The sequence below is a fragment of the Thunnus maccoyii genome, chromosome 22 (assembly GCF_910596095.1).
Source record: "Thunnus maccoyii chromosome 22, fThuMac1.1, whole genome shotgun sequence".
NCBI classification, from domain to species: Eukaryota; Metazoa; Chordata; class Actinopteri; order Scombriformes; family Scombridae; genus Thunnus; species Thunnus maccoyii.
Window position 1 is genome coordinate 11968498 of NC_056554.1, and position 27926 is coordinate 11996423.

At 38.3% G+C, this 27926-nt stretch overlaps 2 protein-coding genes across 2 annotated transcripts in view; both read right to left on the minus strand.

The window, feature by feature from the left end:
• LOC121889503 (glucosidase 2 subunit beta-like) overlaps positions 1–19148 on the minus strand; it is a 138675-nt gene extending 119527 nt beyond the window's left edge. The window contains exons 1-6 of the mRNA XM_042401500.1: positions 18944–19148; positions 18437–18553; positions 16123–16218; positions 14386–14443; positions 13281–13398; positions 5379–5508 (exon numbers count right to left, since the gene is read on the minus strand). Of these exons, the coding sequence (XP_042257434.1) occupies positions 5379–5508; positions 13281–13398; positions 14386–14443; positions 16123–16218; positions 18437–18553; positions 18944–19025 (601 nt within the window). The 5' untranslated portion in view covers positions 19026–19148. The remainder of the gene's footprint in view (positions 1–5378; positions 5509–13280; positions 13399–14385; positions 14444–16122; positions 16219–18436; positions 18554–18943) is intronic.
• A 1257-nt stretch (positions 19149–20405) lies between these two features.
• On the minus strand, positions 20406–22238 carry LOC121889319 (doublesex- and mab-3-related transcription factor A1-like). Its single transcript, XM_042401185.1, has 2 exons — positions 21646–22238; positions 20406–21382 (listed from the first exon to the last, which is right to left on the minus strand). Exons 1-2 carry the CDS (start codon positions 22118–22120, stop codon positions 20592–20594), a joined length of 1266 nt encoding a protein of 421 aa, XP_042257119.1. The 5' UTR covers positions 22121–22238; the 3' UTR covers positions 20406–20591.
• Between the last annotated feature and the right edge of the window lie 5688 nt (positions 22239–27926).

Below are 27926 nucleotides of genomic sequence, written 5' to 3' on the forward strand. Positions count from 1 at the left end.
GAAAGCTTTGACATCCAAGACTTGAGTCAGCTGCCAAACAAGCCTTCTATACCACACCAGCAGACTTTTCAGAACAGTCTACACGTTTTTACTACAGTACCATGTACAAGTACAACAGCAATGTAACATACAAAAAAAAAAGTTAAAAGCTGCATAATTCCCACTGAGACGGATTTCCTATCTCACACATATTTCAAGTCTCTGCAAGTTGATTTTCATAACACTGAAAGAAAGAGAAAGCAATGTCTGCCTGGAAGGTAAAAAAAAACAAATTTGAAAAGCATTGTGGTTTATTTGAATAGAAAATTATTCAAACATACATTTTGGAGCAGTTGAGGAGTCCCTAATTTATGTATTTTTTCTTTCTCATCATAGGGATAAATATGAGTATATCAAAGCAGTGGGAACATGAAATGTTTGGCACTGGAATCGGTTCTATCTAGGTTACCTCAGGGGAACTTCTACTGAAATCCTCAGAGGCAATCTGGAAAACAAGCCAAATACTGTGTCTTCACTGCATATTACAGATTTCTTAATAGACATGTAGCCCTGTGTAAAATAATCCATGTACAGATCTATACGCAAATATACAAATCCATTCTTTATGATGAGATATAATCCACATAGATGTTCAAAGTATCTGTAATGATATAAATTTCAGTTTTACCACATAATTGGCCCTGAACTATTCTGTTAATTTTTTAATTATTTCTTTTAGGAACAAGTGTGCCTCTGAGGTTTAAATATTATTCTATGAATAATATTTAAACTTATTAAGAAGTCAACTTAATAACTACTCCAAGATCAGTAATACATTTGGTAATTGGGATTATCTTCATATATTTTTGACAACCCATCACAAAATGAACACAGATCCCTCATTAAAGGAATTGGTTATGTTTTACTAGAAAATTTTAAATGTGTTTTGACTATAACTTCAGCCCACTACATAGCAGCTTTTTATTAAAACATATTGGTGTGAGTCCTGTCTTTAAGCATGCTAGTGAGTGCCAATAGTACATGCAAGTTGAGCAGATAGGCAGATCTGTTTTTTAAGAGAGGGGGTAGTAACATACTGTAAAACCTATTTGACGCTCACTAGGGTTAGCGTGACCTCGACGACAGAGACGTTGCCAGGATTTGTTATAGAATTTTCTCAATTTATGAAGATGTCAACAAACAGATGGTAAAATAGGGGTGGAAAACAAATTGGTTTCATTGACAACATTAACTAAAACACTGAGATCCAATCACAATGCAGGAAAAATCGAGATAACAAGAATGGTCTTAATATGAGGCTAAATGTGGAGGGCTGTGATTAGATGTCATTATCCAGATAGCATATCCAAATCGCATGTTAGTAGGTGTAAATTTGGTCTATGCCTTATTGTGTCTTATTTTCTGCAATTTGTGCTTTCTTTTGAAATATTTCTATGCATCTCGGCCCTCTCTGATAATTAACCAAATGACTTTAATAAGGTAAAAACAATAATCATCTCCCTCACAAACAATAATGGTCTCTCATCTAAGGTACAGCAGGGGAACAAAGAAGCTTTTGTTATTCTATGAGGACTTACTTGAAGTGCCACACCTTCTTATATCAAATGAACCCACATCTGTTTTCCTTATTTGTGAATCAAGATTTTCAGGTCAGTCTTATAATACAGTCTGATAAGAACAAGGTGTTTTTCTTGTGCTTCACTGGGGTTTTATGAATAGTTCAAGACAGAAATTATTCAAAATGAGGTGGGCAACCTGCACAAATGAAAACAACATATCTGAATACCTGACGCTTCAAATTTGTGATGAAGAAAACACTCCAGCAAGGGTCTACCCCTGCTGCAGAAACATATGCTTGAATATGACTCTGAATATGACATTGTTTAATCATTCTGTTGAAAAAACCAACCAATCTTTAGACTTTAAGATACATTAAGAGTTAATTGTGAATATTGTAGAATCATCATAATAATTCTAATAAAATCATGTCAATTATGGATGTAATTGAAATTGTATGATTCGCAAATTTAAATTGATAGAATTATGGCCATACAGTATTTGGCATAATTGTGTAATCGTTGATTCAACATTACCCACATTATGTTCATAAAAAATTATATTTAAGAAAGCTAAATAACTATTTAAACTGAAAAGGTCTTCAATGATAAAGCTGCAGGATTCAATGAAAACGTGCATATGGCGTGATATATTTACAGCAAAATAAGATGTTTTGATTGTTGAGGCATCCTGCCATCTCATTTATGCTGTAAGGTGTCTAACTGCATTCATGTACATTTGGAAAACATGAGTAGCAGGGAGGTGGTCTGCATGAATGCATGATGATCTGCTATTGAAATCAGGTCAACCACTGGATTACCAATGAACTTGAGGAAATCCCCTCAAACTGTGGGTGAACTCCAAGACAGCGTAGCTTTGCATATTGGGACGTGCCATTAACGTTCAAAGAGAGTAACTTACATAAAATACAGAATATCTCTATATGAGGCCATCATATCAAATAAACATCATTAGAGAAGGAGGAGACCTCAATATGAACCCAAAGCTTATCCTGGATGGCATTAAGGAGGCATTTTTCAAAAATAAGCACACATGATCAGTGTGACAAGCAGACAAGCAGTGAGGATTTACCTCATGTTTGTTTCGCAAATGTTCAAAAATTGTAAATACTGCTCAATAATGGGCCCTATCAATTTGTGAAAACAATATGTAATACTCTTGTATCCTAACAAAGTAATATCACAGTCTATGTGAGTGATTTATGGGATTGTGTGAAGGTATCACATTAACGTTGGAGTTTTGAAAGAACTACAGTTCTCCAACACTTCATCTGAACAGTAAAAGGTCTGAGATTAGCAAGAAATTAAACCTTCTCAGAATCTCACAGCATATACAGTATTTATACTAAAAAAGAAAAAAAAACCTCTTGAAATGTTATTCTCTTATGTTTAATAAAACTGAGTAACTCAAACTTAGAATATCTAATATCACCCATTCCCAAAAAGTGCTGCAATTATTTTTTCATTGTACCACACACAATGTGCCATGAGAAACCCATTTTCTTTGAGGGTACAAATAACCAGGCCCTTTAAAACTTCTCAATAACTGTGTGTGAAGCCCTGGAGACATGTTTGAGCGACAGCAGCAGTAAAGGGAACGACTGTTAAGTTCTACTTTGCAGGCTCAGCTGGTTGTTCTTCTGGCTTTTCATTCCTATTTTGACACAGGCTATTGACAGGTCATAAAGGGAAAGAGGAGACGTTCGTGAAAATAATGTCTTCCTCTGTTGAGCTGTTCCTATTTTTAATTGAAAAAACACAATGTTTGTCCTCATGGGTACCCTGTGTAGTTTAGGGCACTTGTTTTAAAGTTTCAACAAATAATGTGTTTTGTATCCAAGTTAGGACACGTGTATACAACGTGCACATGTATTAGTCAGTGTATAAGTGGTGAAAAGAGGTCTAAAGGAAGTTATAACCTCTTAATTGTTGGTCCTCTTGTCTGACATTTAGTTGACAGGACATGATAGCAAAATTATATGATGCTAAGGAGTTATGATGACAGGGGGGCAATTGTGGCCATGCACTTCATAATATTTTGAGAGTTTTGAGCAGCTTTATTACGATCCAGGCTGCTTTCGAAGGATGGAAATTAAAGCTGGTTGTCAACCAACTGTAAATTTGAAATGTAGCACCAACAATTATAAAATATGACTGGTAAGAAACGATTTTAAACTGTAGTGTAACTGCTGCTCAGCACTTTATCAGGAGAAATGGCTATTTAAAAAGGGCAGTAAATTCACAACAGCTTAGGTTACTCTTCTGAAAAAGTATTTAAAAAACAAGCTCAGAGCCAAGTCACACTGAAAATCCCATCAAATATAAAAGTTACAGATTTGGAACATTACCTCCTTGATCATTAGTACACTTGTTCAATCTCAGCTTTACTGTGTGCGCGTTTTAACACTGGGAAAGAAATCAAAATGAAAGCCTTATCAGCTCACCACCCCCAACAAAAACAGTAAGGCCCATCGGGGAGCCATAAAGTGTTTGCCGAGTTATACTGTTGGCAGATTGATTGTGCTTATTCGCTAAAATTCAAGTATTAATCAACATGTAATGTCATAGGTTGCAAGCAGGCAAAAGCCTTGATAAGTACACTATCCTTTAAGTCACTGAAACTTCCCCTCAACTTCTACACCAGAAGCTACCCCACACACACACCCACACACACAAATTGTCATTAGAAGTGCATAATAAAAGCCTAGATGGATAGCCAACATGGACGAGACATGCCAACGCTACCACCGAAATGAAAATTGATGGTTGTTACGCCCTGAAGATGAACAGTAATGGAACTAAAGGATGACAGGCTCAGGAGCATGGGGGGCCAGTGACGCCTGGCAAAGGTCAGCTCACACTGTGAGAAGCATGATGGATGCATGCTCAGCGGAACGACCAAAGTCAAGTGACCTTTATTGCAATCAAGACTTTTACTTGAGGGGCAGTTTGACACAAGACAGATAATCAATTGCCGAGGCTTCGCAACATAACAGAAGATCGTGAAGAAGATGTCGGTAAAGTATTAAAAAGTAGACAAATGACATTATTCTGAATAAATGTGTTGTTTGATGCATTTTGTTTCATGTATTGACAAGAAAACAACATGATGTTACACTTTTAAAATGACAAAACACATGGATTGTGTGTAAGTTTCCCCATTTATGTGAGAGGTGTGTATTTCTCCAGGTTTTCTATGATTATTTAGGACTCAGCAGCAATCAAAAAATCTGAAACTTTAACTAAATTAACCCCACCAATCTCTATCCCTTGCCGTTATGATTCTAAATCCTTATGGATTTCAGTGCAAAAATGACTGAGCCCATTTTCCATCCAGCCCCACAACTTCTTGTACATTCACCTACGCAAGTCTGAACGTCACTTAAATGCCGAGGCAGCTTGTGCTTGGAGCGATAAGGGAATTTTCCTGTGAGTCATAAGCAACATCTCTCTGAAGGTTTGAGGAACGTAAAAAGGAGAGCTGTGGGACTGCAATATGCTGTTGCTCAGCACTCCTCTCCTAGTTCATTTATTTCAATGGCACAGGCATCTGTATTTAACCCTTCCAGCTGTTTCGGATGTTCTACCATTTGTCATCCTGACCATCTGGCCTGAGGTGCTAAGGTCAATTCACTTTTGTTCAATGTAAGGCCAAGCTGAAATGAAATGGAAGATGCCCTGTGGTAGCTGTAACAATGACCTAACTATATCTGCAAACTGTAGCAATCCTGTCGATTGATCAAATTGCTCTGAAAGGACTCTAACCAAATCATGGCAGGTTAAAGGTGGCATTACACTTACCACTGTCCCCTGCTTCCAGTGCCTTTAATGTTTCTTCTTTGAGTCTGTCAGCCTCGTGTTTCTTCCTTCTGTGTTCCTCTAATTTGATCTGAAGGTCCTCAGCCGCCTGCTGAAGCTCTCTAAGCTGGGCCTGGAGAGAGACAAACACAAGGCTTAAAATCAGCATGACGTGGCAAACATTACAGCTGCCAGCTGATGGAAACTTTCATACCAATAAATTAGTTAGTTAGTGTCTGAAGTAACTGGCCAAATCCATGTTTTCCTTATATTTGATCCTCATATTCCTTAATTGTGGCACAGATCTGACACAAAAACACAATTTAAAATATGATCTTAAATCTGGAAAATGTCTGATTTGTCGTCATTCAAACACACATTCATATAAAAATTAACATCTGCCAGCCACCACTCATCACTGTATTCTCATCATTTAAAGAGTATACTGACAAGCAGTGTTTCACTGCCCTCGCTGGTTGAAATTTCCAAGTGTGCTTTGTTGCATCTGTAACCACACCCAACAGTGATGTCACAGGGTCTTGAGCACACCTGTACATCACTGCAGCAAGGTGAGAGGTTAAATCACTGGAGCTCAGCAAAAATGAGATTTTTCAAGGGGTGCTCATCTACAAAATAAACATATACTTAAACAATATATAATGACTTTTGTATATCTCTACATGAATATACTGTGTGTGTTATTTTTTCTTTCATGCTTGAAGGTCAGCTAAGGAGTTTTCAGAGTAGAGCATTTTCATGTGCTACAGGTACAACTTGTATGTTATGCAATCTCATTCAAAAGAGATTATCCAAACCATTGTATTATTTTTATACATAGACATGATTATATATTTCTTATTTGAGGAATACAACATAAAAAGATAGTGAAACAATCAAATTGTTAACAAGAGGATCATTTTAAAATTATATTGAGAAAATTGTGAATCAATGCATTTTTAGGACCAAATCTCCATTTTTCTCTCCTCGTCTTTCCCCATCTTTCTTAATGCATCAATATATCTACCTCCAGACCACAACCAGCTCATATATTTACAAAAACTTGTACGACAGCAGTCGGGCCTGCACAATGGACTATTTAAGTCACTTGCGTCAGGAGGTGTTGCTGTCTCACCAAAAACGACAGCTTTTGACAACCAAGCATAACCTATCATCACTCTCTGTAATGGACCAATTAATATGAGAGAGCAGCAGTTCTTATTTTGTGTTTGCGTGCGTGTGTTTGTGTGTGTGTGTGTGTGTGTGTGTGTGTGTGTGTGTGTGTGTGTGTGTGTGTGTGTGTGTGTGTGTGTGTGTGTGTGTGTGTGTGTGTGTGTGTCAATACTGCCTTCCAATCTCTCCTCAGAGACTCCCATAATGCAGTGATGGATTCTGCTTGGTTCGGATAGGGATGACTACCTTTCTAGGCCATGCTGCTTGCTTAGTTTGCTGCAGTGATTTATGGGCTCCATTTTGAGTGTACAGGAACATATTTACTTGTGAATAACACCAAACATGTAAAAAAGTTCCTCCACCATGTCAATATGGAGTGTTAAATGTTAAACAAATAAGACATTATAATCTAAATAATCATATGAATGAAAAGAGTAAAAAAAAAAGAACCATTAATTTGTGAAATTATTAAAGAAACTAAATTCAGTTCATTGTTATGCAATCCAAAGTCATTACTGTGAAATGTCATTCATTTTCATTTCATTACAGAAATTTTAATTTCAAAGTGTCCTTTTTCAAATGTCTGGTTTCATTTTCATAATAGTTAGCAGTACAGTACAATAACTTATTCCCCCTTTTCTTTAGCTTAACAAGGCTACACATGCTACCCAACTAGCCAGGTAACTAGCTTGGATATATTGCTCAGCATTTAAGTAAAGTACAGCTGCTAGCTGGTTGATTCAGTGTTTCTAAAGGTGCATTATATGGTAAATGGAGTGATTTTGGACTCAGAGTCTTTCTTGGGTAGTTATAACCAAATTGTTCTAGCTAGCTTTGCTAGCAGTTGGTTAGCCCGCTGGGAGGGTGAGGGCACTGATGACCACTCTCATTAAAAGTGACATTATGAAATAAAAAGTGTAATTTGGAACGATGGCATTATGAAGTAAGTACATTTTAGTCATTTGCTTTGGGGTTTTTGTTTATTCATGGAGTGTTTGGCACTTTTTAAACTCTTACAAAGTTGTATAGTTTGTGATAACACTTCAGATTAGCTCAGACTATTAAAACTCAGACTACTAAAATTAGAATAGGTAGTTAAAAATTACCTACAGTATGAATTCTTAAACTCACAGATTGTTATTCTCCCACTTAACATTTTGTTCACTTGTACCTACATGTATATATTTTGACATATTGTACTGGTACACCATCAGTACATAAATTACACTGTCAATTAGAAATAATTAGGCTGTACATCGTCAGTTTGGACAGGAAGTCACTCTAATATCCTCTGTCATTCTGACACAGTTCAGACTAAGCTATGTTAAGTAGGGAAAAAACATTTTTAAAAGGACTGAGGACTAACAAATACTGCACACTATTTCCTGCTATAAAATGTACTCTTAGAGCAGGGCAATCAACAGAAAAATAATCACAAACCTCTGAAAAGAGGATTTTATTGAATACCAATTTGTATTCAATTAACAGCAGCATTCCTACTTCTGCTGGTTCTAGGGCACATAGTGCTGACATGCTACACTCAGCTTTCATTGTGTAAATTCTTCTAATGTGATTAAAAAGTTTTCTAGGGTAGCGTTTCTTTAACAGCAGATTCTTCTTTAACCCTTGAACCACAGGAAGAGTTCACTCTCGAGTCATTGTTTAAGGTTTCCGAGACGAGGCCCCTGAGGTAACCCTGCCATATCAACAGAGACGCACTGAGAGAAGAGGATCACAATGTGCGGCGGGGCTCCGAGCGCTGGGTGACACTTCAGCCTCGATCTGTCAATCAGCCGCCACAGAAAAGAACATGGAAAAAAAAAAGAGAACAGAACAGAAAAGAAGAGTGCAGAGTACACACTCAGAGACCATCAGCTGGCAAATCAGGCATGTGTAAATGTGTGTGTATGACAAAAGTGGCCTTCAGTCAAAATTCCTGTTGTCAAATCAGTGGTATCTCTTTAACTGTATCTTCCAATACAAGCCATACATGTTTGAGCCAAGCTTAACATTCTTGAAATGCATTTTCTACACATACACACATTGCAACAAAGTGCTTAGAAATAACTTGAAATAAAATTATTTCCCACAAAGTCAATGTACAAAATAACACAAGGAATGGAGGGCAACCAGAAGTGTAAAATGTGCAGTTGCAACATTTTTTGGTTGCCGATGAGTCCATCAGAATCCCAACTAAATATTTTCAATAACCATAACTACATGAACAATACTCTGGTCTTGCAATGTTCAGTTTTCTATTACTAATGCACTAATAAAAAGGAAAAAGTTATCTTGCAACATGTGGTATATGAGCCACACTTGACCATCAAACAATGGAGGAAGGGCTACTTGTAGTTCCTAAAGCACAATGATGCATTAAGTAATGAGTCCACTGAACTGGAAAATATACCTTACAAACATCTAAAGAGACCATCAGCTGCAAAACTTACCAATTTAATTTGCACCAAACTCCAGGGCTCCAGTTTCTAATTTGGCCTAGTGCTTGTTGAACTAAATGTGCAAGTGGAGAGCCGAGGAAGAACTGTGAAGTAGTGTCTGCTTATCTTGAAGCTTTGTAAAGGACCATGTTGATTCAAAATGGGTTTCATCACTCAGGTACTTGTTTACTTGTGCTGACATACCCCCAACTATTTACTGCTTACTGCTTTCGAGTGATTGTAAATGAAGCACAATTACAGCTGAAATCCTTAAGAGATACAATAAAATGCAAAGTTCATAGCAGGAGAAGAGTATGATGATGTTTACAGGTTACAGACGACGGCACAAACTGGAACTGAGACACGATACATTTTGAATATAACTATAATCTACATGTATGTTTGCTACGCTGAAATGGGAGAGCAAAAAACTATCTCAATCTTAATGGCTAAGGGGAGAAATTATAAAATGGCACACACTAATAAACAGTGATACGAGTAGAGTAAATGGCTGAAATGCTTTATAACAGTTCTCAGACCTAGAAAACAGTCAACATCTTATGTTGACAAGGTAAAAACTAACTGCAGAGCCAGCTAAGGTCGGTGTTGGAAACTGCACAGCAGACACCTGTAGCAGCAGGTGCCGTGAACGTGTATGGTCAAAGCAGTATCATAGAGCACAAGCTGCTCATTTAGACCAACATTTCTCTATTCTCTTTCTTTGATATTTTCTTTTTTCTCCCAGCTGGTCGGATCATACAGAGGGCCGCAAAACTAATACGAGAGGAATGAATTCAGGCTTTTTCAACACTTTCTTGGGATCATCAGTATGGTTCAATATTTGCAGGCGGAATGGATTCTTGGTTTTCTATGTGGAGAGACATGTTACTATTTGCATTAGTGACTCTATTCTTAAAAGGATAAAACCAGCTATATCTGTGCTGTGGGACAATTATTCCCAGATAGGGAACTTTTCTTATGTTTGAATGAACTGATATTTTTTTCCCTTCTGCCTGGGTTAAATATAAAATGGTTTCATTTAAAAACTCTTGCACAGTTATGATAGGTAATATGTTTTGCAGAAGACTGTGGACTTAATTTAAGTATAATATGCCAGAATGGATCGATGTATGAATTTTGTTTGGATTTAAAAAGACTAAGGAGTGCCAATACAAATATTTGTTACAGCTCATATACTTTTTGTCCTTCTTTTTTCTTTCTTTCTCTTTTGTTAATTTTCCTGAGGTTTTTTTTATATATATCATATGAGGTTTAAGAGACATCCCAGTTAAAGGTTAATTGGGATAACTTTTTCTAGCCAGTCAGAGTTACAAGACTAATTCCTTCCAGTACCTGCTGTAGCCAGAAGTTGTGTAATCAGAGGGAGGTTATATTGTCTGAGGGGAACAGGCATATTAGGGACTTAATGGGTTTTGTTAAGGGTTATGTGTGTATTATATTTTGGATTTATTTTTGTAATGTGCTTCTCTCAAAATTAGAAAATGTCTCTCTCAAGGGAAAGGTCCTTAAAGGGTAATTCTGGTATTTTTCAACTTATTTTCCCATCAGTTGGGGTCTAAGTGACTAATGGGGACAAACATTTTTGGAATTAGTCCAGAGTATTTAAAGCATTTATTATGAATTTATACCCTACGGACCCAAATATAAAAGAGGGCCAATATGTGCTAATCAACATGTGTATTTTGCAAGCAAAGAGGCTGATAGCCCTTAACTGGAAAAGTTGAAATAAACCATCTAGTGGATCAAGGAGATGGCGTCTTGTATGGCATTAGAAAATATAACATATATACTGAAAAACAAACAGGAAGCATTTAAGGAGATCCCTTAGTACAGTTTCTTAAAAGGGAAGAGACAGGAGTTTCATTGGCAGATATGGATCATTCTGAACCCTAAGAGGGACAATTCATGTATAGAGATGTAAAAGATGTAACAAAATAGCATTAACATAACATTAAAACTGACATGCATTTATTAGATATAGTATATCTATGTATCTATGTATATATATATATATATATATATATATATACATAAATTCTATGTTACCAGTAGTCTGTATTGTTTTGCCTGGAGGAGTGTGAGGGGAGGGTTGGTGTGGGTGCAATTAACGGGATAATATGATATGGTTCACGCTGTATTTATTTGTTTTACTTTTATAATTCCTTTTTTTCTTTGTCCCATGTCTATTTATGTTTAAAACAGCAATTTAAAAATATTCTCAAAAAAAAAAAAAATTTTCAAAGCACAGCACATATAGAAGTAAATTAACCTCAACATCCATATCAATCAAGTACGTTAGTGAGAAAGCAACATAATAACACTAGTGCACAAGTAGCCGAGGTGAAAAGTTAATTAAATCTATTGAGAATAATTGAAACTATATCTTCACACAACAGCTAGAAAAGAAGCATACTGGTACATTTTCATGATAATTTTAGGGGTATTCTGACTGGTTGCTGTCAACAACACAAGACAGAGAAGAGAGAGAAAAATGAGAAGTAGAAAAGTCTGCTGGTCAAATTCAGACCCAGGTAATTGCAATGAAACTGCACCCAAATAATCTTATGAAGTCTGCATAATTATTACATTTCAGAACAAACTATTGTACATCTCCCACTAGTCCACTGTGCATACTGCATGACACTATCACTGTCACTGTCAGCACATAGGTTACAGATACATCATTTTTGTAGCATAATTTGAATAATCAATTAGTCAATCAACAGAAAATAAATCGGCAACTATTTTGATAATCAAATACTCATTTTTAATGAAAAATGCCAAACATTTGCTGTTTGCTTCTCAAATGTGGGGTTTTTAAGCTTTTTTGTGTCATACATGATAGTGAACTGATTATCTTTGGATTGTTGGTCAGACAAAGCAAGATATTAGAAAACATCACCTTGGGATATTATAAATTATAGACAAAACAATGAATCAATTAATCAAGGAATTAATTTTTAGTTGCAGCCTTGTATTTTTTGGCCATTAACTATACCAAACCAAAAGGTTTGACATTTACACAATACTAGGCCCAACTGGTACTGGATTTTTGGGGCCAATGCCGATAACAATATTAGGGAGTAAAAACATTCCATTATTGATATATCATCTGATGATCTTATATATACAGAATATATACATAGACGCACATTTTTGGCAATGATCCCTCAAATGTGGTTATCAAAAACGTGTGACAAAGATATGTAAGGGAGGCATGATATTTTACAGTTTAACAATAAACTTTATTGTATAAAATGACATCAGTGCACTGAAATAGTAAAATCCACTGGGAATTTAATAATTATAAATAACTATAAATAAAAAAACACACCAAAAAAACATACTATGTAAGTATATATTAAACTTGAATTAAGAAAAAGGATCAAATATACATGAAATGCTGCCTATATAACTTAAATATATATATATACATACATACATATGTGTGTGTGTGTGTATACACACATATATATCTGCACATATTGGACAACATATTCACTGATACTGAAATATCTGTGATAGGCCAATATCGGCTGATAATATCAGCTGACTGATATAGCGGTCGGGCTCTACTCTAGCTCTAATACCCAAGGAAAGTTGTGAAAATACAGTCATAAAGAGATGAGAGAGGTTGAAAGAAGTCATAAGTTGCGAAAGAGGCTGTCTCTCAAGATCTCAGCAGAGGTGTTTTCCCTAATACATTATTGACATAGTTAACATAGGATCAATTATCAAACTACTCCGAAATCGGTTCCATATCATTTCAATTAAATTATTGGACATTATCGTGCATTTAGAGGTTTTTTAGAATGACTGATTTTATGTTGTATAAAAGGGTTCAATTATTATACAGTATAAATGGAATCACAAGGTGCATGTCCTGAGTTGGGGTTTTGTTTTTAGTGTGGAAAAGTGCTAAATATTCATTTAACCATTTGCATTGTGGCAGGTTTACGCTACTTACGCATCAAACTTGTGATGTCTCCGTTTGGCAACAATGTAAGGTCACTTGTTTTCTCCTGATCCAGGGATTAAGTTGAAATATATAGGCCGTCATACACTATATATAGACCGCTTAATGATTCCTGTGTATATGTTGTGGAGGTCAAACTAAGCACAGTTTGAACAGCAGTCAAAAACCTATGGGTGAACGTCATTGGTTGTCAAACAACAGGAACAGGAAAAAAACTTCTGAGGGAAAAGCCCTGATGACTGTCCTCTGTTACTACTACATGCCATAAGGTAGTAGTTACTTTAGCAGAATACAGTGTACCTGTTTCTCCCTCCAGAGCAGCACTCCCTCCTCAATCAGTTGCTGCTTGAGTCGCAAACCCTCGTCCAAGGTCCTCATCTGGCCCTCCACATACTCTCTTTCTCTCTGTCCCAGATTCCTGGAGGAGAGAGCGAGTGGGAGAGGGAGAGAGAGGATGCACAGTCCCATCATTACTGAGAAAACATGGGCCACCCCTGCTATGGTCACCGACTTGGCGCAATCCAATTTTTTAAGGGCCCACAATGCAGCAGGAATCCAAATGGGAAAATAGAAGAGTAAATAAGATGGGGGCTGATGCTCTGTGGCTGAACTAAATTGTTTTTGAAGTCGGGCAAACACAATATGAGTGTGGACCTTGTGAAAACATAATGAGATATACTCTGCTTGTATGCGGTTTTGAGGCGAATGGCAGTGAATGAAATAATAGAGGACTGTCAACAAAAGAAGTGGGTTACTGTCTTAGAAGTTACATTTACACAGCATCAAAGTATGGTCAAGTCTTTGCAGTGTAGCTCAGAGAAGGTGGTAAATATGACCCAGCAAGGTCTGAGTTGGTATCAATATTTTTTTCACAGACCTCTCATCTATGCAGTATGTAATTCATATCCAGTAGGAACTACATTATCTGCGTGAAAATCGCCTCTGTACAATTTACAATTGGGGGGAGGGGGGTTGTAATGCGATGGTGAGTCAGATCTGTCTTTATCATGGATGAACTCTTCAAAGCAATTTTGTGATGCATATACATTGCAAGAGAAAGTCTGAACTATCAAGTGTTCAATCATAGTGACACCATGCCCCCTGGTGGCACAATGAATGAGTCACTATCACATGGTTGCAGCTAAATTGAACAGTCTATCACACTGTTGCTATGATATATGGCATCATTTTAACACATGGATAAAAGAAAATCTGCATTTTTTTTTATCAAATTGCCCCCCAAAATGCACTGTTTGATATATTTACCATATAGAACAGACTGGCTAAAAGTCTTTTTTGCATTCAAGATTCTTATAGCAATAAATAGGCCTTATACCCTCAGTTGATTAAAAATCTGCATGTGTTATTTTTATAAATATTGAATCTCAGTTTTCATTCAACTGACCAGCAAGAGTTCTGGCAGTGAGCGTGGCTGTTGTATTCATCTGAGGCGTCGCAGCAATCTGGCAAGAAACACAGGAGAAAAACCAATCCAATGCACATAGAGGAGAACAGAGGAGCATACAACATATCAACAAGGAGAGGTGAACAATATGTCTTTATTCTAAACACGTATGCTGTGGTCGATACATGATTTGGACCGTACAAATAAAGACAGAGTAAAGTTAAAAAGAAATAAAAACACATAATCATCACTTATGAATAATTCATTTTGAGGTACTTTTTTGACTACTAGAGCCTTTGATTTCTGACAAACAGCACATTATTTTATTTTGTCACATAAACAGAATTATTCAAAGAGAAGAACATTAATCTGCAACTGTTAGATGTTCGTTTTGGTTGGAAAAAACAAGACATTTAAAGACATTTTCTTGTATTTTATGACATTTTATAGGCAAGACATAATGAATATGAAATAATCGTTAATGCAGCCTAAATTAAAATATCTTTAAAATGATCCAGTGATGGCACAAAACGAACACAAATGTTTATTCTCTTTAGTACGGATACTGTTGATCTAGCCTGTCACTTTTCATCCTTGAAAGATGAAGATTAGATCTTGTGTCTACATGATATCTCTCTCTGGTTCAGATGAGGCCTCGTGAGATCAGCCACTTATAAGATAAACTGCATGGTGTTTTGTAAGTGCTCAGATCTGGTTTTTACTCAGATGTATCACCCAAGAGAGTGGGCACAGTGTGAAATTTCTCAATTATCCAAGAACCCCATTGGTGACCGCTAGAACAAGAGCATTACAGCCCAGAAAAAGGAAGCCAACGGAAATCTCTCGACAACCAGTCGAAGAGGAAAAGAGAAGATGTATTAGCGATTAAGTGGCTCCGTTCAAGGCAGGGGAGGTATTAGAAGACAAGTGGGAGTAGAAAAAAAAAGGAGGGAGGAGAGACTTTGAGAAATATTCCCCGACTGCTCTTTCATTCTTCAGTCTTTCAGTTTTTTTTTTTTAAACCTAAGATGGTTGCATGCTGTCTAATGCTCCTGAAAGCGCTGGTGACAGAGGAGATGTCGACAGCGGGATGTATTGATTTTATCCAAACCGGAGAGCTACCAGAGAACAAACGTGGACGAGAAAAGGGGGGGCTGAAAAACTATCTGATTATGCATTGGGTGTGGCAGACTTTATCAGAAAGAATGGAGAAAAGCCTTGAGGAAAAAAAAGAGCATTTTTCGTGGAAAGCTGAGTGAGTGTACGCACATCTGTATGTGTGTGTGTGTGTGAGACAGAGCCAGGTTGTTGTGGAGTGACCGTGTGTGGCTATACCAACAGGTCACTTTTCTGACATCATGTAAAACACTTCTGCAAAAACACACAAACCGGGAAAAGCAAACAGGACAACTTCTTACCCAATGAAATAAGAACTTATTTTGATAAAAACCCTCAAAACTACCTACGTATGAAGTGTATAAGCTGTTAGAGCACATTCAGCATCAAACCATTCCACCAACAATCCTGAACAAACAACTATTCATTTTCTGCAAGTATAAACTTGTTCATCATTATGGCGCTTTGAGTGTCGCCCTTGTTGTCCTTGAAAAACGCTAAGGCAGAAAAACATTGTTAATCCATTGCCTCACTTCAAAAAGGTTTTGTAAAGTAAGGTTATTAAAGCCTCCTCTCAAGAAAAGTCAAATCTCCTTTATAAGGTAATATAAAAAGCCTTACCACAGATGCCATCATTGACTCGCGATGACGGGATGTAGTGTGGGCGGAAACCCAGATTGGTGCAGTAGAATCGGCCACGAGGACAGGCTGAGGTGCCTACATGGGCCCAGGAGCAGAAATCAGTACTGCATAATAAACTGACGTTCAGACACAAATGAAACTAATCAAAACTATTTATAACAGGGGTCACTACAGCCAGTTAGTGACCAGTGCAACACGTGTTTTCAATCTCTTAACAGGCACTGGTGCCAATGATGTTGTTTTGGGTTTTTTTCAATCAACCAGTCTGCATTTTCACTAGTTTGAGAGTCAAAAATTGGTGTGTTTTACAGCCTTGTATGTTACTGGCGGCTATTTAAAGCTGCTTACACCAGCCCATAGAAGAAGAAGTGTGTTGTTCACTACCTTGTGATCCAATGGTACACTATAAACTAATCATAACCCTCTTTTTGAATAGTAATAACTGAAAAAATTGCAGAAGGAAGTATACTTTTGCATTTTTTTTCTTTCGGGTGTGGTATAATTCAGTTTGTGACTTTTCTTCTGTAAATGCACTCATACTCAAAAGATATTACTACGTGAAAATGGGACACATCAAATCACATCAATGAGGTTCGGGGAAATTTCACCTCTATCTTTTCCTGTTTCCACTGCACTGGACTGGCTGCATCTGCTGTCAAGTTTTGGGGTCAATCACTCCGAAATCTTTGTTGTGGGTAGCTAAATTTGATTTGTTAACCCTTTGCTTTCTCTGCCCCCTTTTGTCTAGAACAAGTACAGAAGTTATTTTGGATGCTACTTATTTTACAAACCCTGTGCACTCTGGTTGCCGAGTAGATTGTTCGCTGGCTTAGAAAGTATATCTATCTGTTTGAAGGCTTTACAAAGCACAGAAGTACTTGCAGAAAAAATGAGCATGTGGAAGACTACAACACAGATTATGAACTTGTGCAATTAAAATTTTGGACAGGGAGTCAATAAGACCACACCACTGCCACGTTTTTAAGAAAACGAAAATGTTAAGTTTTGATCATTTTTTGATTCATTTTTTTTGTTTAAATTTGCAAATTTATCTATAAATGCCTTAATATCCAGGCTCCTAAGGGATCCTAAGGGATCAGGTGCTGGTGCTCCTCATTTTACTTATGTTTCATTGGTGTTAAACTGTGTATTGTGCTGTTTTGTATGTATTTTATTGTTACTATGAATGCTGTGATACGTGGCATTGGTTCATGCTAAATACTTGCTCCTATACAAATAAACATTATATAAATAAATAAACTATTAGCAGTGCCAGTATAGCATCAAGCCCTTTAGTGGACCACTGCACTGAATAATAGTTTTGCCTTTAATTTCAAACATTTTTTGTCAAGTCTTGCAAATCGTCCTTGCTCATCCTCAGCAGCATCTCAGATTTGCTCGGATTCCCTGATAAACAACAGATTACATAGTGACAGCACTACATCATCACTGATTATTTGAGAACAGCAGATCTGGGGCGCAGAGTTGATTTTGCCAGCATTAAGTTCAATCAAAACATTTCAAATTTTGGTGCAGGAACTAGCATCATCACCTGTCTGAAAAGGTTTAACACATGCTTTTGTAACAACACATATATGACTGTTTTGTATTGTTTTGATAAGCATGATCTGGGTATTTCTATTAAAAACTTGATGCTTAATGATTCTTAATCCTTAACTCCTTAGAATGACAGTTCTTATGGTTGAGTCAAATTTTTATTTTGAATCTGATTCTTTACTTCAAAAGATGTGTGGTTCTTCTGCAAAAATATGAAAATTAACCAAACTTCAAAAACCTCACACATACAATATATGCTCAAAAACACTGCAGTAACACTATGGCTATCCAAACAGAAAATGATAGCCAACTTTCATTAGTCTGGACCAAAAAACTCAGGCTTTTATAGTTTTTTAGAGAGTCAGTCTGACCGGCAAAGCATCACCTGTTTTAAAATATGCCATTGTCAGATTACTGAACAGACAGTTCAGCTCATAATTCATTTTTAAAGAAGATAAATCTACAAAATCAGCTGGGGAACTCTTTGTAATCGCATTTTATAAATGAACTGTACCACAAAGAGCAAACAGATCAAATGTGAAAACACACAGAGTGATACTGTGTCAAGCCAAGTAAGTTAATGATTAATGTCCAGCAAACAGAAATTCTGGGTGTAGTAATTATTACCAGTGCACAATACATATGCTGAATTGATATTCCTGAAAAGCAAAGAAGTGACACAGTTAACTAACATTGATAAACAGACACCCACCCGCCCACAGACTAGCTTCTTTACCTGGTTCATCAGAGCCATCCTCACAGTCACAGTAGTCATCGTTCACCTGCTCAAAGGGGATGATTTTAGACCCATCGATGCACAGGAAGGATTTCCTCTCCCTGTAGAACCGCTTGTCTGTTACAGGATTTTAAAAAAAAACATTGCACATTGAGGTTTGTTGACCCTGAGCTGCAGCTAGTGGTAACATGTAAACCAAAGAGGGAGTGAACTCAGTTCTTATCTACTTAAAACATTTACTTTGGATAAAAGCTCAGTGCTGTCTGTGATAAAATGCTACTGGAAGTGGAAACATATGAAATTAGTGGGTCTGATATTACTGCTGCTACCTTAAGAGAGCTTTAAATGCTGTGTACAGTTGTGACAAAGTGTCTGCAGTGACAACACCTTCATGAGTCCTTATGACATGTTGTCTGTGTTGAAGCTGCAGAGCTGTAAAAGTTAAGAGTATTATTTACAAATAGGCTATCTAGCCTTAAGCTAGCTGGTAGGGGACAGTGCACTTACAGGACGAAGATATTCCCCTTATTTTCCGCGAGTCTACGTAACCACACCAAAAGACAGCGGCGATAATAATGTGGAAACGCATGTCCGAAGGCAGTAGTGTAAAGTTTGTTCTCACATGCCGCACAAAAACCCGCTCAAAAGCGTTTCAAACTCATGATATTCTCCCAACATCTAGGTTTACACAATGTCCCGGCTTCCTGAAACATGCGGTCCCGTGACGCCTCTGAGGCTTTCTATTGGTTATCATAGGAACTCAACTGACCAATCAGGAGTGAAAATGGCTTCTAAGGCGGAGAAAGAAAAACACTTGTTCACATTTTTATTTTGACTTTATTTACATTTTTCAAAATGGAAAGACAACTAGTTTACAAGCTTTTTCGGCTTGTTAAAATTCTTTGCATTTTAGTATTTACATCTTTCCAGTTTCTCCTAGTTTATGGATGTGTGGCTACGTGCAACGGATATTAGGCTAATAATAATCAAATAATAATAATGCATTTACTGCACTTTTCATTCGCAGTGAATCTCAAACAACACCGTTAAAAACATGTAACACATAACATAAAGAAGTATATTATATTGCCACAAAAGCTTGAATATGCTGCTTTCACCAGCACAGCAGATAGCAAGAACATTTTCTCAAATAAAACCAAGATGTCTTCAGAAAAGTACTAGGCTCGTATCGACAGGCGACAGGGCAGTTATTTCCATGGTAACCAAATGTGTACTGATTGAATGTTGAAGTCACCTGTGACAGGTCACATTTACGTGACTCATTCATTACACTGTAGGCTACATTATAACGTTCTAACGTTCTAGAGTTCTATTCATTCACAACACTGAAACATTTAAGTTTGTGACGTCCCAACTATACTCACGATGGCTCCGTTCTATCAACCAATGAAAGTGTTGTAAACATAATCAATGTTATTATACTACTGTGAAGTGTCAAAATGTTCCTTTCAAAACGTTTCTATTATTTCTCTTCATTGTAACATTTCAACACTATGGCGTTTCGACGTTTCATTCTCATTTGCTGCATCTTAACGTTGCATTAGTCTACTATGATATGGCCTAGTCATAAATATTATGACTTAAGCTGTTTATAATATGACTTTAATATGCTTTACCGCAGTTTTTGCATGTCACAGATTTTATATTTCATGTATCATTAATGTTTTATACATTCTAGAAAGGTATCAGTGTTTATCCTTTTTATGACATGGAGAAGTTCTCACTAACTATGTGTTTGAAGGAGAAATCTTTGATGTTTGAAAATCTTTGATGATTTGTTTCTTATTTCCCTAAGTGACTAAGAATAGATAGATAGATAGATAGATAGATAGATAGATAGATAGATAGATAGATAGATAGATAGATAGATAGATAGATATTCTTACAAAATCATGAACACAGATAAAACCAGACATCTTGCGACAGCTTTATTAATGATAAACAATCTTTACAAAATGTACACTATAAAAAACAAACACATTTGAAAAAGAAGTTGTCAAAATACAGTGATTTTAATCGGCACCTTAACTGGCACCATTCAGGCACTTAAAAAGCGAAGGCAAATCTGAAATTAGATTAACTGAAGAAATAAACCAATGAATGTGTCAATCGTTCAATTGGCACCTTTTAAATGTCATTTTTCATTGTTAAATCGCGCGTAAAGACCTGTATGGCACAGTGAGTCTTTGCTCTGAAGGTAAGAAAGGTCTCGGATCATGCCCGGGAAAGAATAGGAGTCCAAGGGCGGACGCAGTGGAAACACTGGCATCAGTCCGGATGTCATGTATGGTGACATAAAACTTGCCATTCCGCCGTTTCCAGAGGAATAGGCCAGTCGTAAGGGGCTGACACTGAGACGAGGGTTTAGCCCGTACAGGCTGTCTCCCCCGGCGGCTGTCGGTGGCATGTGGAGCGGGGAGAAGGCAGACTTGTTCCCCAGAGCACCCAGCGCTCCAGGCAATCCCACCGGAGGCCTGAGCGCGTTTGTGTGATTCGACAGTGACAAGCTATCAGAGTCAATTTTGTTCTCTTTGGAGCTCAACACCAGCTCAATTGATTTGACAATGTCACCTTTGCACGTTCTCACCATAGACTCCAGGGTGTCCCGTTTTTGATGGGGGAAGATCTTGGCCATGATATCGGTGGGGTCCCGATCCAGGCTCGGGTAGTCCTTGGGTTTCTCCGACTCGCTCCCTGACTCCGGATCCGAGGAGGAAAGAGACCTCTGTGGACTCTCTGTGTGGTCTGAGCGCTGATCAAACACCGGGGATGGACTTGCTCTGTCTTCATTGAATAAAGTGGTGTTGTCCTTGCTTGGAGACAGATCCTTCTGGTCGGATGGAGAGGGCAGTCTTGCGGTGTGGGGCGCAAAGAGGGGTCGGCCCATGAATCCGTTATAAAAGTTGTACTTGTTCAGTTTATCATCTGAAATATAGATAAAAGAAAAACAGGTGGTTCATATGTGTACGGTTATGTTAGCATCCAAACTGTGCGTAAAATGCTTGAAACAATCCAATGTCTACGTTTAAGAAAGCATATATTTTGTTGTAACTTTAATAGCTTAATGTGAATATCAATTAATAATTCAACAATAATGATAATAAGCCACGTGATGATGGATGATAGGTGCTTTTTTGTGGACAAAACTGTTAAAAATCTCCGAATTGACATTTTTTATTTCAACTTACCTTCTTTTGGGGTGTCTGTTCTGAAAACATCAAAACTGGGAGCTGTGGCGTTACTGGTGGCTGCCGGTACCCCGGGGCCTACGGGTGACCCCTGAGGAATCCCTGCTTCCCCTCCGATAGCCGTGCCCGGGTACAAGAGCCGGAGCTCTCGGGCCTCGCTCTCCTCCTGCGCCTGCTGCCTCCTCAGCGCCACCTGCGCGGCCATCACCCGCTGCCTCTCCGCAATCAGAGTGCACTTTGCGCACACGCAGTCTCTCCAGCGGCAGAAGCGCTTGTGGCCTTTCAGCGCAGACACCACACCGTGGTTCCTGCATCTGGCGCACTTGGGAGTGCGCGGGTATCCCCTCTCCAGCGCGGGGTTACAAGCCCGGAGGAAGAGAGGCGGAGGGCGCATGAGGGACGGGGGCACCTGCAAACCACCGAGCGGGTTGGCAGTGTGCCCGGCCAGGCCAAGCGGTCTGATCCTGCTGTCCATTGCCTGAGGAGAGTATAAAGTATTCTGACTGTCGAGTGCAGCTGTTCAAATTAAGTCATTCAGGTTGTTGGCCTTGTCTGAGTGACTGACGGTTTTCTACTGCCTCTGGCACCCTGAGCCAGCGCGCCTTAAGTGTCTCCTCTCCAGGTGGTTTGGCATGAAATACAACACCCTCGCCACACCCCTTTCCGCTCCAGCCTCTTATTGTAAAACCCTATCATGTTTATTTGCATCCCGGATGAATAGTGGTCTAATCTGATGCAACTGAGCCTATAGTAGTTTTAAACCATGAGGCCTGCCAAGACCAGAAACTTCTTATTTAATTGCATTTTTAATAAATGTGCTCTGCAGGAAATCACATTCAATCTAAAAATAAAGCTTTGGTTGCTTTAGGATTTATTATATTTAATATGCCCCATCAGTCATAGTAGTAGATTTTTTGAATGAGGTGACAAGACAGCAGTCTTTTTTCAAAAACGGGAAGAAAGACATGTTGCCTCAGGTCAGCTAGATACAACGACCCCCTCGGTCACCCTACTGAGCAATTAATATTCACTATTAGGATGTTTTCAACACAACAATGGCCCTAATAGCCACAAAGGCAACAGGTAATTATCTACCTGGTTATTCTGTTGAACAAATTACCTTGACAAAAGACCCATCTGTCAACAAACACCCAGCTAGATTGGTGGATAAGTAATCACACCTTGTCACATGTTTCATTCATTTCACTCCATTCAGACTGGATCCAGTTACACGCAACAGATTGCCTTACTGTTATTACACAGAAAACACCTTAATGTGACAAACACACACAGGCAGTCACCAAGGGAAACACACAACTTAACCCAATGTTAGCTTGCTGTATGACAGCCACACACTGTCTCAATAATGTTCTCAACAAATTTTGCAATATGCACAGCCTGCAGTATTGTTTATATAACCTATGTACAGTAGTACAGTATATGTGTATCCCTGTGCGAGCTGTCATGCACAAACAGACACTGGAAATGTTGACAAAAATGTTAATAATGATAGTATCCTCAACTATTAGGCATCTCCTAATCGTCTGCAGATGTAAGAGCAAGACATTAGTGGCTTCTCATTGTCTCCCTGTAGTTCTGACTCCACTAGACACCCTCTGAATAATGGATGTGGGTTAAAGAGGCAGTGGATGGAATCACTCAACCCCCTTGTGGCGTTTTACCGAGATAATGACTCCCTGAAGGGCATCTCCGAGGAAGGTCTGCTACAGCAGAGGCAAGAAAAAATTGCTTATGATATAATACACAATAATTTGATGCAGACGTTACTATTACTGGTCATTAATATTACAACTTACCACACCGGCAGACTGGTGGATGTTCAAACTTGCTAATAAAGGAAGATTTTAGAAACCAAGACTCATGAGTGACTGATGGCACTTTTACTGTTCCCTGTTTCCATTTTTACCTCTTCTCTGCACGGATGCCTGCTCCATCAGTCCCTAAGTGATGGATCTTATCAGAAGCAAGGAGCTGAAATATGCACACCTGCACACACACGATCATGCATGTACATATGCAAAGACAGTATTTGTGTGTACTGGTGTTTGTTGTAACAAAGGCATCCCAGATAATGAGCTGCACAAAAGAGGCTTTGACAACAAACGAGCATTTGCAGAAAGATGTTCCAGACGTTATAGTCCTTTGCAGATAGGGGTTGGTACAGACTCACTCCAGCTGCGCAGGATACCACGGACATGAATATAATCTGAAATGCATCCATGAACACAGTGCGTGTGCTAAAAACACAAATAAATGCCAGTGATGCAGATGCAATGTTGACGCACACGCAGCTTTTATCATGTCATCCACTGTGAAGTGGAATTTGAGGTTTGGATTTGCGGCTGGCAAGTTTATCCAGGTACATTTAGCTGCTGTCACCTGGCTTTCCTTATAATAGTAGGTGGTTTACTGTATTGAATGGAGGGGGGATAGGAGTAGTATGGTGTCAAAAACCCTGAGTAAATGTGTGTTACTTTATACTGAGCTCTTGGAAAGGCTCAATTTCAGTCTTCATTTTCTATTTACCCTGAGGAGGCGAAAAGGGGGACAAAAAACAGCTGTTTTGGGAAAGCTTCTATAAATTGGATTAATGGGTGTTATATTTACTCATTTACTGCCTCTTCGGTTTGTCTCTGGATCACAGGATTACTTAAAGGTGCAGTGTATAGTATTTAGTGGCATCTAGCGGAACAGACTTGGCAGAAATGGAATATAATGTTCATAAGTATGTTTTAATCATGTATAATGACCTGAAAATAAGAATTGTTGTGTTTTCGTTAGCTTAGAATGAGCCCTTTATATCTGCATAGGGAGCGGGTCCTCTTCCACGGAGTCCGCCATGTTGCGCCTCCATGTTTCTACAGTAGCTCAGAACAGACAAACCAAACTTTGGCTCCAGAAAGGGCTTTTCGCATTTTTCGTGAGTTTCACGGCTAGTGTAGGTTCCCCTACACACTTGGAAGGGGAGGGGGAGGGGCATTCAGTTGGCTGCAATCCGCAAACCTCACCACTAGATGCCACTAAATCCTACACACTGGTCCTTTAAGGCCAAAGCTGGTTGTTAAAATGCCTTCAAACCATAACAGTTTCACCTTGAGACAAAGTAATTTCTCAACTACCATTTGATTATAATGTAATGCACAGAACAACTAGTATACACAACTTTGCATTTTAACCTTTAGTCCAGTTCTGTGGTTTGCGAGAAAAAAAAGAACACAATCTGCTTTTAGAATTTTTCAACCCTCGCTCCCAATACTGAGCAGAACGAAGGGATTAGCAGGGATAAGTGCAGTTAGAGTAGATAAGGCTAGACAGTGTCTTAATTGTGTTCTTAACAGATCTGCCCATGTCAGATATGGTGTTTCATCACAGCCATGTGCCTCCTAGGACAGGGCTTTATCAGTCCAGCTTCTTATCTGAAGCAAGGTGGCTGCTAATCTACTCACAAATCTCACAAAACCTGATTATGTCTCCCACTGTCAGAGAGATGGAGCGAGAGAGGGAGGGCGGGGTGAGGTAAGAAGGGAGGGCAGAAAGGAAGGGAAACTCATCATTAAACAGTAAATCATGGCATCTGGGCTAATGTGTTTTTTCTTGTAAAGTATATATTGCACATTCTGTTTTCATATGAGAATACACTCTTACACTATCTCTATATCCTCCCATGGTTATTTGGATCTTGTGCCACAGCTGCATGTTCTCTGATGCACAATGGATGAAATCATGTCACGTCAGGTCATGTTATTGTTGCTAACTGAAATACAGAAGCTGACGAAACCATCACATGACATGACTTTGACATGGAAACATTTCAGCGCCTTAAGTTTCAAGACTGCAAGCATTGTTTCTGACAAATACAGCACTCAAATTACAACAAATTCCCCCCTCTTTCAGTGTGCAGAAGGGTCTTGACCTTTGTGTGTTTACTCTCTCATCTGTCACTTCGCACCCTTGTCATTTAAGTGCCACACAGTAGCCTCCACTTTACTACTGACGGGTGAGTGGCCACCAATGATGGTCAGGTTTTTTTTAGTGTGATCAGTTGTTTCACACATTCAAAAAAGATCCTTTTCTTTTTTAATGAAGATTAGTTTCTCCCGACTGTTGCACTTTTATGTCACTGACATTTTTTTTTCGTATTAAAGCACGGTGCAAAAAAAAAAAAAAAACTGAGTAAACTGATTTGTGTTCCATGTGACGCGTGTGGCCTCAGTGGAGTTCAGCAAGCAACTTTGCTTTTAGTAGAGCTTTCAAGATCATTTCCTCTGTTTTTATTTTTGTGCCAGGGGATGTTGACTGTTGCTGTGCTGTTGGACTTGGTGTCTCTGTTTACAACGCCTGGAGCATACGCTATGCCTTTGCCAGCATCCTACAGAAAAAAACATCCTCACACAACTTTCTCTGGAGATCAGACTACTAGGTTGCTTTGAGGTGTAAAAATTCATGTTGAAATATGTCGGTCTAGAGATTTGTTCCAAAATAAATTCTTCATGACCTTTGACAAACAGGTGACATCTTCAAAATCATTGCACTACAGTTTTGAAGTACTTGTATTTGGATTTTGGGGGGTGAAATACTGTTATTTTTTATCTGACAGCTATAGTTACTACTTACAATATTGATTGTCTTTTTATATGCAAAACATGTGATGAATTCAGACAATATAATATGATGCTATACATGAAACTACCTAAAAATATATGGCAGCAGTATAGTAGTGTGTGCTAATATAGTAGCACTACCTTTGTGTGCTATATCCGAAGCTGGAGTTAGCAGGCTATTAGCCTAGCTGAACATAAAGACTGGAAGCAGGGCTTAACAGCTAGCCCAGCTCTTTTCAAAGCTTAATTTTCGCCCACTAAGACCTCTAAAGCTTACTAACGTACATGTTACATCTTGTGTGTTGAATATGGACAAAAAGAGAAATGTAAAAGCAACAAATAGTGGTGTTGAACTATTAATTTGACAAATATTTAGCATAATACAGTCTGTAGCATAAAAGTTTGCATACATACATGTGAGTGGTATCAAACTTCTCATCTAAAAAGTGTTTTCACATTGTGGAAATGTTACTTTTACTTAAGTACAGGATCATACACCACTACTGGTTGGTAAAAAGCTGTGATAATATTATTTTGCTCCTCTTTTAGCAATGAGGGTGAATGAAAATTCTGCTAGTAAATGTGTTACACCTAAAATTTATATGGGCCCATGCAGAGAGGAAGGGAATCATCCATATTACTCTTGTACACACCTGTGCATTTGAATACAACAGACAATAGATGTTCCTCTGATTCCTTGCTTCTCCCCTTGGACTCTATATTCTGCTATCTTTTGCCATCTTCTTGTCCTCTATTCAATATTCCTGCGTTTACTCTCTTTTTCCTCTCCTCACACCTTTATTGGTGGTCTGAGTCTGGTAGGTATCCATCAGGGCCCCTCACTTAGCCCGGCAATGCCTCAGTGCCAGTGAACAATGGTGAGCCAAAGACAGCCAGGTTTGCTCATGAGCTCTGGGTTTGTATGTGTGTGTGTATATGTGTGGGTGTGGGTGTGAGTGTGGGTGGGTTTTGTGTGCACCCATGTGTACTAGTTTTAATCATGCATATTACATCTGCATCAACATGGTGCATCTATAAGGAAATGCAGGTTCACTTGTATATACCGGTTCACTGTGTTTTGTGTGTGTTTTGTATGCATTTAAGTGCTTCAAGTGCTAATGATAAGTGTGTGTGTCTGTGGGTAGGGAACATTAGTACCTTGAAAGGTTCTGGTCAGGTGCCAGTGAATGCAACCTTCACTGTCTAAACAGGTTAGGATTGAACCCGAGAGTTTCCTCGTTCTGCACTTACTCTGACTACACTCCTTATTTGTTTCCTGTCAAAAACGCTTCTTCATTTAACGATACACTTACAAGGAGAGCTTTGCAGCTCAACAATGCATAACTTAGTGGCAGATGAATACAACCCTCTGTGAAGGATTTGAAGAATCAGGTTTCTAAATGTGGAGACGTTTTTTCATAAAAATGTGACACTAGACAGAGAGCCAAAGAAAACATACACGAGTTAATAAATGCGCTATGATAGACGCAGCTTGGGAAAGAATCCTCTGTTTGTACCTTGCAAATATGTACACACACCTTAGAATCTGTCTGTGCTTTCTAAAACTGTAAAGTTACATAGGTTTAAAAAGAGCTATAAGTAGTATTGCATTGATAATTTCAGATTAATTACAAAACATTAGCTTGTCACTGAGATAAA

Excerpts from the sequence above, each read along its gene's own strand:
- LOC121889319 (XM_042401185.1), bottom strand. The coding sequence starts at position 22,120 with ATGGACAGCAGGATCAGACCGCTTGGCCTGGCCGGGCACACTGCCAAC. Across the intron at positions 21,383-21,645 it reads AACAGACACCCCAAAAGAAG|ATGATAAACTGAACAAGTAC; the intron begins GTAAGTTGAAAT and ends TCTATATTTCAG.